Below are 17,552 nucleotides of genomic sequence, written 5' to 3'. Positions count from 1 at the left end.
GAATTTTAAAATTGATTCAACAACAAACTTAAATTTGTTATGTCTCATGATTAAAAGAACTAAAATATGCTTTCTAAATTTAATCTCGGTGTTATTCGCGAGTTGAGATGAAATGTTATTATTGTGAACCGAATGAAATCCCATAGAAAACACCATGCATTTAGAATACTTTAGATCTCCTCCAACTTCTATTGTTGAGTTTGTTGATTGAGATATTCAAGGAATTGAATTCCCTCATCTGATCCCAATTTAGCTTTAGATATATAAATTTACTAGACTCATTGTACAACATCGAATAAAGGTCCATAAATAGAGCTCAGAGAATCCAACATAACCACCCATAAATCCATAAAATTTTAAGCCTTAGGCATTAGGCATTCCATTCCTAAAAAAATCAGCATAACAGCTTCCAAAAAATCCATACTAAAAAAACCTAGCCCCAATGGAAAATCCATACTAAAAAAACCTAGCCCCAATGGCCACACACCAACAACCATGCACCATCCACTGTAATCAAGCACCACCATCGACCAGCCCACATGCCACCACTATTGGGACAAAGACCATAGCAGGACAGACTTGCAAAACCATTAGAAATACCTATACCAACCATGCATTAGCGACAGGAAGCAGGAGGAGAAACCTCTAGCTAGCCTTGAGGGAAACCAATCTCAAGAGGATGGCTATTAACTCCGCAGAGGACTGTTACCAATCCATGCAAGTTGCACCTCCATCAAACTCCGTAGAGGACTGTTACCAATCCATGCAAGTTGCACCTCCCTCAAACCTAGCAGAAAACCCTTACTGGAAACACTCATCAGATCTGGTAATGGACCATCAACCAAAGCATCCACAGATCTGAAAAGTCGAACAAACAGAGACCAAAGAAACAAATCAACCGATCAACTAAATCAAGGAAGAACCTTCGTCGACTGAATTAACTCACAACAAACCCAAAAAAAAAATGAAAATAAACCAAAAACAAGTCGTGCCCTGCCATTGAGGCAACGGAGATGAACCGAAAATGAATAAAAATGGAGCGCTTTCTCAGTCTCTTTGCTTTCCCTTTCTTTTTCTCTCAACTACCCTCTCACCCCTCTTTACCTATTTCTCATTGTACAGAACACTGAATTTGCAGGTCAGACCAATGCAAAACCCCAGCTTGCCCGTACCTTCCTTTCTCCCACTCCTGAATGTTTCATCTTTTACATTTTCTTTTGGGGTTAGCCTTGATTAGATCCAGAAGCTGAAAAAAAAAATCACCTGAAGTGCAGTAACAAATCCCAAAAATCTGAACACATCTTTATACCATCTTAGAGTAATAGCACACATACAATGGATAATGCAACAAATCAAACTCCACAACAAAGAACTTGAGTCAATAATTAATTATGAGTGTTCAAAGATTGGGTTGGATGAAATATAATAATCATCACACATTATTATATTTTACTAAAATGATACAAGCACCCAAAAAAATTAAATTTTGCAATTTATCATTAAAAATTACATAAATAAAGATAAAAATAATTGAATTTAGATATTACATTGTTCAACTAATAGAAATACCATTAAAATCCAATTAATATTATAACTCAAACAGTTCCAAATTTTACAAGGGTACCAGCCTTCAACGGTTGATTGACATAATTTTAAAAATTTTGAAAAAAAAATAATATATTAAATAAAATTTTAGTATAGTAAAAAAATTATTATATTAAACAAAAGTATTGTATCAGAACCCAAATATTAGTAAAATATTGTCATACATCATAAATCAACAGATAAAATTGATTTATTCAAATAGGACCCATAATTATATAGAGAATGTACGCTATTTTATATGTTTGAAAAGTATTATATCAATTTCATACACCTAATAATACGGAATGAAATTAAATTGTAAACTTGAACCTTTAATTACCTAAACGACTAATTATGCAACCTGGAAATTAATTCATAAGCACCATAATTGAGGACTACTTCCACTACCTTAGCATAGAAAAGTTTATTCAAGAAGTTATATACTAGCTCTTTTAGTAAAAGTCGATTAATCTTTCAAGTTAATAGCAAACCTAAATAACTTTATAATCACCATCTATATTCATGTAATAACTTTGAATAATTATAGATAAAACAAGGAAATGTGTAAAGATAAACAACATAGACTTTACCTATCTCAATACAGAAGCTTTCAAGAAAGCTTCAATTTTAAAATGTCATGCTATTACTTCTAGCTAAAATGGTATCCCATATTCCCATCATTATGAATTCTAGTCAAAATTAGCAAAAAATACTATTAGACACAAGAAATGATATATATCCAAGGCCTTTTCTTACTTTTAAACAAAATTTGAATAATTGAAATGATGTAAATGTGAATAACTGAAATAACATACTTTTAAGCACAATTTCATACTAGAGAGAGATAAACATACTACGGAAAGTCCCCATTAAAATCTAAAAAAAAGCAAATCACACACACGTGCGCATACATGCATCCACTCACCCAAATGAGACATCAAAAACAAAAGGCAGCATCCATCCAAATTTGACAGTAGACAAGAAAATTCACTAAGAAGTCTATGGGAAAAAAATAGAAAAAGAGCAAGCACAACTACTATATGATAATGCATATAAACCTTCTCATGCTTAAATAACCATTTGGCTTTCCTTCAGTGGAAGGTAAATTTGCAAATAGAGTTGTTGCTATCTGTTAATTTGCACTAGTTAGATATAATGGAATTGGAAAAATTAAAAGTTAAAAACATTAATAAGACCAAATATGTCACCCGCTGCAAAGCAAGACCAGCACAAAATTTCCTTATCATGTCAGCTTCAGAACAGAAATCCAGATTAACCTATTGAAAATGAATTTTCAAGCGCATGAGCTTTACAAAATAAAAACAAAAAACTTTGATAGAATTAATATTCAAGATTAAATTACTGAAAATTAGCTGGAAAAGAAGAGTATGCTTTAGATTAGCAAATTAGAGAAAATGTGAGGTTGATCTAACCTGTACAGTGCATGTTCTGAACTCTATCATATCAAGTCCTGATGAGCCAACTTTAGGCATGTAATTCCTCATGATCTCAAATCTTACAAAGCACCCGTGAAGCAGTCATAGTTTGAAAAACTGTTTAATTTGATAGAGAAAAGAATCAGAACTACAAAGCAGCAAATATGAAAAGCAGAGCCAATAAATAATAGCAAAAAGTAGAAAAGCAACCAATGCTACTAATTCAGATAATTAGAATCGGATCAGTTGGTTTCTAGAGCTTTTTCGCTCCTGATGTAGAATCTTGGATCATTCTACCATTGCAATTGTAAAAAGTTTAAACAATTAATAATGAGGATATAATTGAATAAGCCATTTTATTCAGAAAAATTATAGCCTTTTTATTTAGAATCTAATTTGTTAATAACTCAATAATTCTACAATTAAATAATTTGACTTATAGTAGGATTATCTACAAGAAAGCAAAGAACCAAATCCATATATATTTTTAACCACACATCACCAATTCTCTTCTATGTAGGCAAAATCTCATTATACATGCATGCAATTCATATCCAATCACATTCAAGAATTTAAAAATACTCTATTAAAGAAACTGCAAATTAAGAAGCCATTGATTAACTATACACATAGAATACATATATTTGATAGTTTGACTGGATTAATTGTAAAAAAAGGATTATGATGGCTCATAAATTTACAAAAGGATTAGTTAACTCAAGACCAAAAGAAAGGGTTAGGTAATTTATCTCAGGACCAAAAGAAAAGGTTAGGTAATTTATCTCAGGACCAGAAAACTCCTGCAGATCTAATCCAAACTAGTGATTTGATTTTCTACAGATATTACATGCAGAAAGGAAAAACTGGAACAACTAAGCAATGACAGGATTAACACGAGACATTTATGCAAAAACCCATACACATCGATCCAAACACATGACTATAAACACAAATTGAGATAGAGAGAAGAGAAAGAGAGAGAACTTACAAAAGAGGATATGATGTCTTCTTGATAGAGTAGAGAGTACGAGAAGCAATGAGAGCGAATAAAGAGGGCATAAGTTGATGATGACAACGAGGTTGAAATTCTTCTAGTGGTACGAAAAATTAAGGGTTTTCCTGGTTTTGGTGGATATTCCGTCAACCGGCCAAAGAGAACAAGTTTTATTTTATAAATCAACCAACCTGATCCAATCTTATAATTCAAACCAAATTTTTTATTTGGATCAGATTGAATTGGTTAGGCTGGTCAGTTATATCTACAATGTGAACAACCTTAGGATTCATTAACAACAAACTATAGTATATTATGTAATAAAGCAGTTCTTTGTTTATCATTAAAAATAAATAAAGAAAGAAAGAAACAGAGCTCAAGAGCTCACTCTTGCCATTAAGACAGTATCATTCTTCAACAATGACTTGAAACAAGATCTGCATAATTCACTTACAGAAAAAGGGACTAATGTTTGAACCAACAAAGAAACCAGATTTATTCTGGATTTTTGTACTAAAAAGAATATGAGTTGTGCACATACAGTTTCTGTAATCCACAGAAAACAAAACTAGTTCAATGAATTCTACACTTTACGAGCCAATGTCCTCTGTTTAGTAGCATGCTGGACTATTTTTTCTTCCACAGGCAAGCCCTTCCGCCGCCTAACAGCATTAATGAGCTTTCTAGCTGTATTAGGCAGAACACTGGAACCATCTCCAAACTCTTCAATTTCCTCTTCTGTTTTTGGGACAAAGAAAGGATCCTCGGGAAGTACTTCCCAATGGCTAAGAACAAGCAGTGCACTTGCTGCTCCTGAAGTCCATCTTCTGAGCTCATCAGCAAAACCAAAGCTCTCAGAAACTGGGACATATGCATGAACCGTGAAAAGTGGAGACCCTTCCTGCATCTCCTCCTTCAAGACCCGAGCCCGTTTCCGATTAAGCACTGCATACATGGAGCCCAAATATTCAGTTCGGGTGTTCAACTCACAAAAATACATTGCTTCAACAAGCCGAGGTTTGTTCTGAAGTACAGCTGCTCTACACGCATCCTTGACTGCTGTCATAACCTGTCCTGTGAAGATGCCATGCTGCTCAGATTGTTGGTTAATGTCAGACTCGTCAGATTGCTCAGCTAATGGAGATATGTAAACCTCAACCAAAAAAGCCACTCCCCACATTGGTTCATCACATAGAGGTCCAGCTGCTGTTGCAAGTTGGAATCCAGACACTATGCTGTTCTGAAGACTCTCTGCTTCGATTTCCAATATTTTAGTTGCTTCAGAGGAAGGGTCAGCAGGCATATCACCATCACTGGAATTATCCACTAAGCCTAATCTTTCGGATACATGAGGAGAACCCCGCACAAGAACAGAGAAATCATTGCTCTTGCTTTTCAAATCTGGAGTGAAGAGGATATTAGGGCCAACCTGCCTTGGACCAAGTGCCCAAATCCTCCTAAGAAATTTTTGCCACTTGTGTTTGTATTTCTCAGCTCGATCCTTGTCAGTCCCACTCCATGATGATATTTCACCATCCACAGCATCCATTATGCGTTTTTTGAGTCCTTCAATTGAATTATCATCATGTACAATGGTCGAACCCTGCTTTTCCACATCTTTATTTGTCTGCCCCAGCCTCCCACCAATAATATCTCCAAGGATGTCAACACTTTCATCCAGAACTTTGGTTAGTGCAGGAGGAAGTCTCATGACTTGCACACGAACAACGCCCCTTCCATTTGGTGTTGTCTTCTCCACATAATCGGAGCTTCTACTTAGTGATTTCAGATTATCTAAAGCATTGGCCGTGTGCCCTTCTATGGTCTCCTTATAGGACACAAGAGGTGGAGAGACTTCCAGGCTCACTTTTGCAAATCTCTCCTTCAAATCCTTGATGCACCTTTCTAGGTGAACTTCTCCAGCAGCAGCAAGCACATGCTCCCCTCTAGAAGAGACAGTTACCTCTACAAAGGGATCAGCCCGGTTCAGAAGCCTCAGACCCTTCATCAGAGTTGTCATGTCTGCTGGATCAGACGGCTCAATTGCAACTCTTAAAGTAGGGGAAACCTGGAATGCCATGCTAGAGAAAGGCCAACAGTTTCTTGTGGATGAAAGAGTTGCACTTTTTAAAATATGTTGACCGAGGCCTTGGATTGCCACAATATCTCCTGCTTTTGCAGAAGCTACTGGTTTCAAGCCTTGACCCATCATGAGATATAAAGAGTGCAGCTCAGCATCCTGCACATGCTTCTGCATGGACTCTACCTTCAATGGGTCATATAATGCTGAAAGCACAAAGACTCTTTGCCGTGAGTAAAGAACCCCACTAAAAATTCTTGCAAACGCAAGGAAGCACTCATCTGATTCATGACTTCCATTTTCGTCACTGTGATTGTTCAAAATCTCACCATTTGGTCCCCTTTGAGGTAGCATCTTTCTTGGTACTGCAAACATTTTGGACACAAAAGCAACAGAAGGTGCTTCAGGGCTGGAATCACAAATCTCAACTGACTTTCTCACAAGATCTGCCTCTGCAATAATACTCAAGTCAACTGCATCATGCAAAACCTCTCTCTTGGGCAGCAAACGTGAAATTCGAAAAGACTGAGCAACAATTGGATCTGGCATACACTTCACAACCATTGACAAAATTGCATCAGACAATGGAAGCCAGCGGCTCATAACAGCTTGAAGCACAACCTTTGGATCCTTATTCCGAAGTTCACGTGGTGGTACATTCAAATTAAATGACTTAATGACCTTCTCAAGTAAACCTTTATTTCCATCAGGCTCCAAGGCTGACTGGTAAACCTGCCACAATGGCTCAAGCACAAACTGCACAAACATAGGCCGGGCCTTACTTCCTCCTTCCACTCCCTTCTTCCCCACAATCATCTTACTCTTGGGATTGAAATACCTAGGACCCCACAGAGCCTTCTGCAATGCAGCTGAACTAGCACCAAGCTTTGAAGCATAAAATTCAGCAAACTCACTAATACCAAAACCCCACCCATCCAATGCACATACAAATGCCACATTCCCCTTCTGTGGTTGAAAGGTATCCTCCTCGTCATCTTCTATAAACTCAAGATTCTCATAATCCACTTCCCCAGATGGCCCAGCAAGTAATGAGTCTACATCAGAAAGATATTTCTCACTCTTATATGTACTCATGATCCCATTAACCTCATGAACAATCCTAAGCAACCGATTATATGCTTCCACGGGACTCAACTTCAACTCATAAATCAACCTGTCAATCTTATTAAGCACCAAACATGGTGTGAGCTTCTCAATCCAAGACTGACGCAAAACAGCATGTGTCTGTATATGAACCCCCTCAACAGCATCAACCAAAATCAATGCCCCATCACTCAATCTGGCAGCAGTAGAAACCTCACAACAAAAATCCATATGACCAGGAGAATCTATGAGGTTTATTGAATAGTCTTTATAATGAAGAGCTATTGAAGAGCTCTTCATTGTTATTGCACGTCTCTGTTCCTCATCAAGATAATCCATAAACCTAAGCTTCCCAGCCATTTTTGGGTGAAGCAGACCACCCCCAGTGGCAGCAATTAGGTGGTCAGCAAGTGTTGTCTTGCCATGATCAACATGAGCTAATATGCATATATTTCGGATTTTTTGGGCATCATAATCACCCATTTTTCCAAAACTATGTATAAAGATAGTTATTATAAGTTACAACAAATCAACAACCAAGCAAACAGGCCAGCGCAAATAAACAAATGCAGAAGCCAAAAATATATATCCCAATATATAGCTATATAAGGAAAATTGGGTGTATAAAAAGGATAGGGTTTTGATGTCTGTTGGGTTCTTTCCTGTGGAGGATAGGGCAGACCCTTGATGTGGTTTTCTTGATTTCTCTACAAATGCTTGATTGGGTATTTGAAAGCATAAACATATCTAATAGAGAGGGAGAGAGAAGAGCAGATACCGCAGTTGACGAAGAGAAGAAAGGCGAGCGAGAGGCTTCTGGTTGTGTCTCAGACGCGGAGTGAGAGGCGACACAAATCGGCGGCTTTAGGGCTTTAACTTCGCTTGTTAGCTGTTAGGTTAATATGAAGTTTAGGATGCGAGGAAGAACGGCCATTTCGCTTAATACACAAATAGTTGTAATAACTGCGAATTGGGCGGTTTATTCATCTTTTTTATTTCGGGTAAATTATACTTTTATAAGTTTGATTTCAACGTAATTAATAAGTTATTGTATTTTTAAAATTAAATATATAAATTATATATTAAATGAAAATTAAAAATTAATATAGTAGAATTTGAAACTTATCAATTAAATATTATTTGAAAATTTAATTAGGAAACATTCACAAAATATTAGTATACATTTTATATGAAGCAAGTCTATGGGTCATTAAGTTCTTTTGAATAGGCTTTCTATGGGCTTTTCTTTCACTAGCTTTACACCGGTAGAGAGAAATGTAGATTTTCTCAATTTCCAACATTGATTACTATTAACTCTTGCTTCTTAGTGTTGTACTTTACGCGTTTCCAACCAATACACTATATTTTGCACTATTTTAATACTTTACATCCAAATGTTGAATATTATCTCCAACCTTCTACACCAATTTTAATAATAAAAAAAATATTCTATTTACATTTTTTTTAATATTATATTATTTATTTTACTTTAATTTTATTTATATATTTCACTCAAAAAATTCATATAATTTTATATATTCACTCTAAATATTTATATATTTTATATTTCCATCTAATATTTAAATATTTAATTATTTTATAAATAAACAAAAAAACATATTAATTATAAAAATATATTAATTAAATAATAATTATAAAAAAACATTACTTAAACATTAATTATAAAAGCAAATTAAAAATAAAATAAATTATAAAAATAATAAATTATAAGAGTAAAAAAAATTAACTTAATTGAAAATATATATAAATTTTAAATTATATTATAATTTAAAAAAAAAGAAAAAGATATAAATTTTAAATTATATTATAAATTAAAAAAAAAATAGCGCTGTTATAGTGTCACGCCATATTTGGCGTGACACTGTAGCGTGCGCCAAAATTCCGTTGAATTTTGGCACAGTGTTGGAGGGCCATCTCCAACGCCAAAATAAAAATTGGCGCAGCGTTGCAGATGGCCTTAATAGGAGAGTTTAAAGCAGCTGAAAAACAAATGAAGAGGATAAAGAAATTGATAATAGTAAGAGAAGGTAGGTTTTTTATTTATGAGGAGGATGTTTTCGTTCATTTCTTGTGATTAAAATATGAAAAATATTTTTATTATCCTTTTTTTAAATAAAAAATTAAAAATTAAGATTTTCTCTATTTTCCTTTCTCTATTCAAATTTAAACATTTCAATTCTTTATTTTTTAACGTGAAATAACACTTAAATCTCCATTAACTTTTATCCAGATTATTATATTCAACTAAAATTTAACTCTTTTTGTTCTTCAATTTCCCTTCATTAAAATTCTCCGGCACTTGATAATTTTAAAATTTTAATAAAAATACTTACAATTTCAGTCATTTTTAAAATGTGTGATGAATCAGTTCTGCATTCTTAAACCACAGGTTTAAAATTTTCCCTGTACTGCCACCTGTGTCCATCAATTACCATGTATAAGATGTATATCACATGTAATGGTTAACTGCACAAAATCATTCCATCCATAGTTCTGTTGGTCAACAGATCAAAGGGTGGATAAACATTATGATCAAAATACTTCATTATGATCAAAATCTATTAATTGCCACTAATTATGGGTTTTTATCCTTTTCCATTTCTTTTACAGCCTTGTAAAGATGCAGCAACTGTAAGTTCATGATCTTACTCCATTTTTTTTTTTAAAAAGAAAGGTTTTCTTTTTAAGTTTCTTAAACCTTGTTCTTCTCCAGGCTGTCACCTTCTCTGAGTGCAAGAATTTGATAGTACCAAACCTGTGGTTTAAGAACGCACAACAAATGCATCTCACATTTCAGAAATGTATCAACGTGAGAGCTTTGAATCTCATGGTGACTGCTCCTGGAAATAGTCCCAGCACTGATGGGATTCATGTCACTGGAACATAAAACATTAGAGTAAGAAGCTGTCATAAGAACAGGTACATGAATCCCAGAATTCTTCTACACCCATTTTGATTCGCAAAGCTGATGGTTGCAAGAAAGGTGGGACTATACTGGCTTAAATCTCTTCCCTGTAAAATTAGATGCCCCAAATACATGGGAGCACCTAGGAGTTTGACAGCAGCATTTGCTGCATATGTGCACTTGCTGCAAGTGCAGAAAGTCCACATATGCAGCAAGTGTTGCTGTGCAGCTACTATGTAGTAAGTGCACTTGCTGCTACTTGCGGTGATGTGTAGCCATACTGTTTGAGAAAACAAGTAGTAGTGACAGCTCAATCAGCTCCTATACCAATCTTTGATGATGTCCTGAGAAGATGCCTAGTAAGCATCCTTGCTTCATCCCTCCAAATAAATTCATTTTTAACTTTTAGTTCATGAACTTTTCAATATGGACAAAATAAACCCAAAATATATTAGAGTTTCATGTTTGTGTTGATAAAAATAATAAAAAATTGTTAAAATAATAATAATAATAATAATAAACAGAAAGTTTGCATCACTTCTCCAGAACCATCTAAAGAAGACTCCATTTTGATCTCTCATGTCCCTCCTAAGCTTTATTTCTCAAATAACTACCATAACTCTGCATGAAACCAATAAATCTGGCCTTTAATCCTCCATTTGCAGCCCTTTGTTTCATATCCTTTACCGCAGCTTCCGTAGCTTGTGCTGGTATTGGAAGTGGAACTTGATCCATAGCCAGCTTTAAAGAGACCGTATTTGTTGCCGGAGTCAAGCCTGCCACTCGCACTGTAGTTGACTCAGCTAGTCTGTTGAAGGTCTCAGAGGAATCAAATCCGGGAAGCGATAGGCTGATTAAATTCCGTCACTAGCTCCAAATGGTTTATAGCTGGACCTGTTAGAAGGCTCTGTACTTCATAAAGCAGAATTGTAGAGAGGTATAAAGAACCATGAAACTTGATGGATTGAGATTATAGACGTATGGGTGCAAATTTACATGCCTCGTTTCACATAGTTAAATTAATTGAAGAATTCCCTTTACTTTTCATGATGTAAATGTGTTGCTATCATGTGGTGGAATTATTATTTCTTTGGTTTCTTTTTTTTTTTCTTTTTCTTCTTTTCTCTTTCTAAATAGAGTTTCTTTGTTAGATTAAACGGTTTGATCGCAAATTCAAACTTGCAGCTAAAAACCACAAAGAGTTTTCAATTTATAATTTCTAGATTTCTCTTGTTGTGTTTGAAATTCTATCATATAAAATCAAAGAAGATGGTCTGCACATCCTTTGGGAAAAAAAAAAAAAAAAAAAAAAAACTCAGATTGTGGTTTAAGGATTCAACTCTAGATTTTGAGTGTTTTTTTTTTCCATTCTTTATGTATTATTTTATTTATTTATTTACACTTTAGAGTTTCTTTTTTAAGACAGGTTATATTAATCAAGTTATGAAGACTAAACCATCATATATAAACTTATAATTGCGTCAAAGGATTGCAGTGGAAAAATATTATCTAACAAGTACTTTCTGGCCAAAAAGTGAACAAAAGCATTCATCTTGTTATTGACATGAAAGAAAGAGATATTCCTAAAATTGGATAGCAATGTAAGAGAGTAAGCCACAATGTCCTTAGAGGATATGGTTTGTAGCTTCTCTTATATGGTTTTAATAATCAAAAGGAAATCTCCTTCAAAAATTTATTGTTGTTCCTTGAAGCAAAACTGACTGCTTCTCTACATGCCATGGCTTCTAAAACCTTTGGGTTAGTAATGTAAGGAATCCTTCTACAATTCCAGGTAAAGGGTCTTCCTTCATCATCGCGAGCTATCCATGCAATAGAACCTCTGTTTTTACATGAATCCATTACTTCATCAAAGTTAAATTTCGTAACATTCTTCAGAGGTGGTTTCCAAATTGAAGGTTGAGAGGGAGAACGAGATTTATGGACTGCGTGTTGTAGGCTTTGTTGTGCCAAAAGAAACTCGTCTAAGCTAGTTATGGTATTGTTCATGATCTGATTTGGGGAGAGACATTTGTTATTAAAAATTTATTCATTCTGTCCTTTCTATAGATGTCATAATATGAAGTTTGCTAACTTAAAAACTTTATCATCCTGATATGCACACTTCAGATAGTTTATAAGCTCTATTCAACATAATGCTGGAGAATTGCCATTCAATAAAGAAGATTGTAGCATAAGGGGAGAGATAATCCAAACCGGCGAGGCTTGCGGATAGGTGAAGAAAAGATGGAAAAGATGGATAACTGACTCAGGTTCTCCACAAAATTTACACATTTCATCTCGGAGTAAGATTTTATGTAGGCGTTCATTGGTTGGCAAACGATCCTATAGAAACTTCCAGATGAAGATCGAAATTTTTGGTGGGAGCTTGAAAGCCCAAAGATTTTTCAAGCTTGCTCTGGGACTAAGGAGGTATGACTAATTGAGGGCCTCAAGGATATCTAGGAGATAGATGAATTCATATTAAGAGCAACCCAATATCCAAATTTGATTGTAAGGTCTCGAGAATTTATGAAATGCTATACTCGCTCGTCTTCTTGACGAAAAAGATTGATTGGAATGGCAAGAATATTTGGAATCTACTCCTCTTCGAAAACTCTTTGAAGTTTTTGAATGTCCCAAGCATTTAAGGAGGTATCTATCAACTAACGGACCTAATGCAGCATTAGATTAGCATTATGTTTGCATCTTGGTAAATTAGGGAAAGACTTTTGGATTCATCTATTAAACTGACATAAAATTGATCTCGTTCATCGTTAACATTCCATCTAACCCCTTCTTTCTAGAATTTGTAGTCCCCATAAAATACACTGCCATATCCACGAAGGTCTGGCTCCTTGGAACGCCTGCATATAATCAGAATGAGGGAAATATCTGCCTTTAAGAGTACAAGCCACAAGCGAGAATAGATTCTTTAATAAGTTGCCACCCTTGTTTGGCGAGGAGTGCCATGTTAAACAATTTGAGGTCTCAGAAATCCATACTCCCTTTAAACTTTGGATGACACATACTATGCCACGATGCCCAATGGATCTTTTCACCAAAAATTTGCCCTCAAGCTATTGATGGATTGACAAAAGGTAGAAGGAAACCGGAAGCAACTCATAGCAAAAATCAGAATGGCCACCGCCACTGCTTTAATAAGAGTTTCTCTCTACCTCCTTGCAAGAGAAGGTTCCTTTTCCAACCTGCTATCTTATTTTGAATTTTAGCCTAGATAGAAGCAAAGGTCTGAGATTTGGATTTGGAAATGATAGTAGGAAGACCTAAAAAACTATAGAGTCCTCCTATATTTGGAATTTCTAACCATGAAAAAATCTCTTCTCTCACTTAAACTGGAGTATTTGGACTAAAGAAGATGGTTGACTTGACTAAGTTGACCATTTGGCCGCTAGCTATAGAGTAATTCTGCAATATGCTTCTGACCTTTCTTGCTTCACTCATATTTGCCCTTGAAAATTGAATTGAATCATCTGCAAAGAGGAGGTGCTTGATAGATGGAATTCTCTTAGAGATAACAATATCTTCAATATCGAATTGGTGAATCGAGTGTGAAAGACCTTCGATACAAAAGAGGTACTGGAAGGGTGATAAAGGGTTGCCTTGACGAAGTCCTCTAGCCAATTTAATCAACTTGGATCTATACCCATTTACTCGTACAATGTAGGAGACTATAGAGACACATTCCATAACCTAACTAATCCATTGTTGATGAAAGCCCAAACACATCAGCATCTGCTTTAAGAAAGTCCATTCCACAATATCATAGGCCTTGTTGATGTTCAATTTTAGAGCAAAACCCCTCTTACCACCCTTACTACGAGTCTTAAGATAATGCATGATCTTATGACTAATGATAATATTGTTTGAGATCAATCTCCCTTTAACAAAGGCATTCTACTCGTTTGTGATAAGATGAGGCATTAGAGGTTGAAGTCTATGGGTAAGGACATTAGATATAATCTTGAAAATAACATTGAAAAGACTAATAGGATGAAGTCCTTCATTGAAACCACACTTTTCGTTTTGGGGATTAGAGTGATTACCGTATGATTGACACTCCGAAGCATCTTTCCACTCTCAAAGAAGTTCTTGACCGCATATATTACCTCCTCTCCTATAACATGCTGATAATGCTGAAAGAAATAGCCAGTCATGCCATCATCTCCAGGTAGTTCCTCACCCGGGGGACCCAAGAGGGTGATATTTAAAGACAAACTTTGGGTTAATGATTCCGACATCATTATGTTTGTCTTTTTGGATAAGAGAGAGGGAGGTCCTTTGATAAACAAGTTTAGTGGTAAAATGGAAAGAGAGTTTGAGGACAATTTGTTTGGATTGCTATTGGGTGTAAAAGGGAGTAAGGCGAGAACTGGATTACTAGCAGAAATGGAAATGGTTGGTTGTGGGGTCTAGATCTGGGAAGTGGTAAACTCAGATCGTGAAGAAGTGAAGACTTGCTTGGCCGTCAACATTGGAGTTGGTAACAACCATGGCATAATTGTGGGTTCATAAAGTTTACTCTTCGAAGAAGCCTCTCCTTGGTTCAATGTCCCAGAGGCATTGATTTTCCCTGTTCTGATTAAGGTTGTGGCTTTCATCCAATTACCGAACTTGTTTCTACCCTCCCTCAAGCATGTTCCTTGCTCAGCTAATTAAACAATACAAATTTTATTGAGGTGGCCCATCACTCTGCACTTGTAACATAGGTCTGACATTTTCTTATATTTAATAGTCACCCAAGAAATATTCCCATCTGGTTTCTTACTATGGAACTCTGGACATAGAGGCTTTTTAATGAAGACATTAATTCTAATTCGAAGAAAATTAGAATAGCCTATTTGTTCATAGTAGGTAAGATCCATTTCAAGAAATTCCCCCACTAGGTTGCCAATCGCTTTAAAGCTGATTAATTTGATTAAGGGCCAAATCATACGCTTGAATCCAGAAGGGGGAGGTTATGAAGGATATATCACTTTTTTTGAGGATGCAGATGCCAATTCTCTTACAGATTTTTAGTTTATTTGACTATTATTAAAGAGTCTTGAATTTATTTGAGTTTATAAAGATTATAATATTATTTTAAATAAAAAATAGGTCCCACCAAAAAATATACTAAAGCATATTCTCACATCTCCTATAAAGTAGGTTAGGTAAAGTATAAGGGGTCTCTTTTTTTCTTTTTTTTGTTAGGTTCAACAGACCTTGACAAGGGAGGTTTTCCCTCCCCTCTCTTCTCATTCAGCTTCTTATTCCTCTTCTCTTCTCCATTATTTTCTCTCCATCACCTATCATTAAAGTCTTACTCTAAAAGTTTTAAATCCAACTTAAACGTTAGAGGGTCTCCATTAGAAGTATCCTCGATAGACCCCTGATCATTTTCTCTCTAATTTGTTCCCTTCTCAAGATCGAGCATTGAGGGACTCATATGAGGGAGCAAGAGGAAAATTCTTCATCAAGTGGCAGCGTCTGTAGGAAACGAATGATATTTTACTATATCTAGAGTTTTTAAATTCACCCATTGAGATCCACCTTAAGATTTAAAAGTTTATATAAAAAGAAAGCTGGAGATTTACAACAATCCAATTGGAAGGAAAAGTCATGCTGGAGATTTACAACAATCCAATTGGAAGGAAAAGTCATTCTGCCTAAGAATACTTTGCTAGTCTTTGAGGTAGTTTGTTTTAATATTTGTTGGATTTTACTACCCCACCTGATTTTTCCTTTGAAATCTGGTGAAATGAAATTTCAGATTGAAATACTTATCTATGAGTATAAAATTTTAATCCTCTATATATATATGAATGATATATATATTTGTTAAATCATGAAGTCGGCCGAGTATGTATATATATTGTAAAGATCAGATCAGGCAGGTTGGCTAAAGTCCTAGGTTAGCAGGTAAAATAAAAAAAAGGGGCTTAGCAGGTCAATGCAGTAGGTTGGATGGAATGGACAGCTCGACGAAGTCTGACTGGACAAAGAATGGGCAAGGTTAGACTGCACAACAAATAATGGAAATCAAGTTGAAAGAAAAACTCGGGTGGGAAGACTCTAGCTGATTAAATGCTTGACAAGTCGGTGGAAGGAAGCCTGAGCTGGTTGTCCTTGGCAAATCAGAGGAAGGACTTGGGAGGTCGACGATGCAAGCTTTGGGACATCATTAGGCCTGCAGAAAAGTATAGGCAATTTAATGTTATGAGCATCGGAACCTCCATGAAATGATTGAATAGCTCAGATAGGTCGGCAAAATATTGTACACAACCATGAACAAAAGCTTGAGTTAGGCTAGAGTATGGAAGGCTTCGATAAATAAACTCAAACTTCGGTGAAGGCCTCAATAAAAATCTATGCCCGGACAAATCCAAGAACCACTATTGTAAGTGAAAGCACATCAACTTGAGGAAGAATCATTGGTCGAACTTTAATCGGCAAAGTCAACAAATGTTGTTAAGAGAATACACGTTAAAGTTGGACCTATGCTCCAAGTTAGACCTATGCTTGAGATTGGAATCATGTTTGAAGTCAGACTCACATTTCAGGTCGGATAAGATCACGTTACAGAGCAAGTGCAACTCACGGCCATCCAACTTGGTCGGACATCAGTGCCCATCAAGTATTGGTGCGACATGGAGACAACAAAAAATGGTCAAAACTCGACCAAGATAATCATGAAAAATGACCCTCGTACCCACTAAATCTGTACCAAAAACTCCAATGTCCACATTCAATTTAACGAAACGTGAAGGACAAGCATGTTGTAATACCCGACTAGACCCCGGCATCGGAATTCCTACCTTCCGGCGGAATCTCCATTGGAATCCAGAATTCTCGGATGTCGGAGCCTTCTAGAAGGGAAAAATAAAGGTTTTCTAAAATGTTTTTATATGTTTTTATGGTTTTAATGAGGAAAGAAATTGAGTTTTGAAAGAAAAGACCAAGGAGGCAAAAGCTAGGTTCGGCCGCCGAACCTTATGTTCGGCTGCCGAACATTGAGCTCTTGCGGAAGCACCTTTGGCCCCCGAAGGTGGTCTAGCCAGCCACCTATAAAAGGCTCCGAAAATGGGCGAGTTTTCTCTCTCTATTTTCGGGCATAGGTGAGATTTCGCCCTCATTTGGTTGATTTTATATTTTCCTTCAAATCCTTCAAGTTTTGATGAGTTTTCACCTTTGTTTTGAAGATTTTAAGCTAAGATCAAAGTTTTGAAGCTTGGAGACCCCCGAAGCTCGATTTCTCCCAATCTCTAAGTTTGGATCACCTCTCTCCTCTCGATCTTCAAGAGCTAAGCGTAGATCCTCACCTTCTTTTATGTTTTAAGTAAGTTTTGAGGGGTTTTTAAGGGTATTTAATGCATGTTTAGAGCATATCTAAAATGTTAGGGTTTATGATAAATGTATGTTAAATGTGAT

General features: G+C 35.8%; 1 protein-coding gene and 2 long non-coding RNA genes across 3 annotated transcripts; 1 reads left to right on the top strand and 2 right to left on the bottom strand.

Moving 5' to 3' along the window:
• Positions 1–286: 286 nt before the first annotated feature.
• LOC122725116 lies at positions 287–2,610 on the bottom strand. Its single transcript, XR_006352525.1, has 2 exons — positions 777–2,610; positions 287–728 (listed from the first exon to the last, which is right to left on the bottom strand). It is a non-coding gene; the product is annotated as an uncharacterized LOC122725116 (long non-coding RNA).
• Positions 2,611–4,376: 1,766 nt separating this feature from the next.
• On the bottom strand, positions 4,377–8,159 carry LOC110625979 (elongation factor-like GTPase 1). Its single transcript, XM_021771689.2, has one exon. The coding sequence runs from the start codon at positions 7,679–7,681 to the stop codon at positions 4,598–4,600; it is 3,084 nt and encodes a 1,027-aa protein (XP_021627381.1). The 5' UTR covers positions 7,682–8,159; the 3' UTR covers positions 4,377–4,597.
• Positions 8,160–10,648: 2,489 nt separating this feature from the next.
• Positions 10,649–15,093, top strand: LOC110626367. Its single transcript, XR_002489711.2, has 3 exons — positions 10,649–11,061; positions 11,917–12,120; positions 12,252–15,093. It is a non-coding gene; the product is annotated as an uncharacterized LOC110626367 (long non-coding RNA).
• The last annotated feature ends 2,459 nt before the right edge of the window (positions 15,094–17,552 follow it).

Source organism: Manihot esculenta, chromosome 11, assembly GCF_001659605.2.
Source record: "Manihot esculenta cultivar AM560-2 chromosome 11, M.esculenta_v8, whole genome shotgun sequence".
Lineage (NCBI taxonomy): Eukaryota > Viridiplantae > Streptophyta > Magnoliopsida > Malpighiales > Euphorbiaceae > Manihot > Manihot esculenta.
This window is presented reverse-complemented; position numbering and strand designations above follow the sequence as displayed.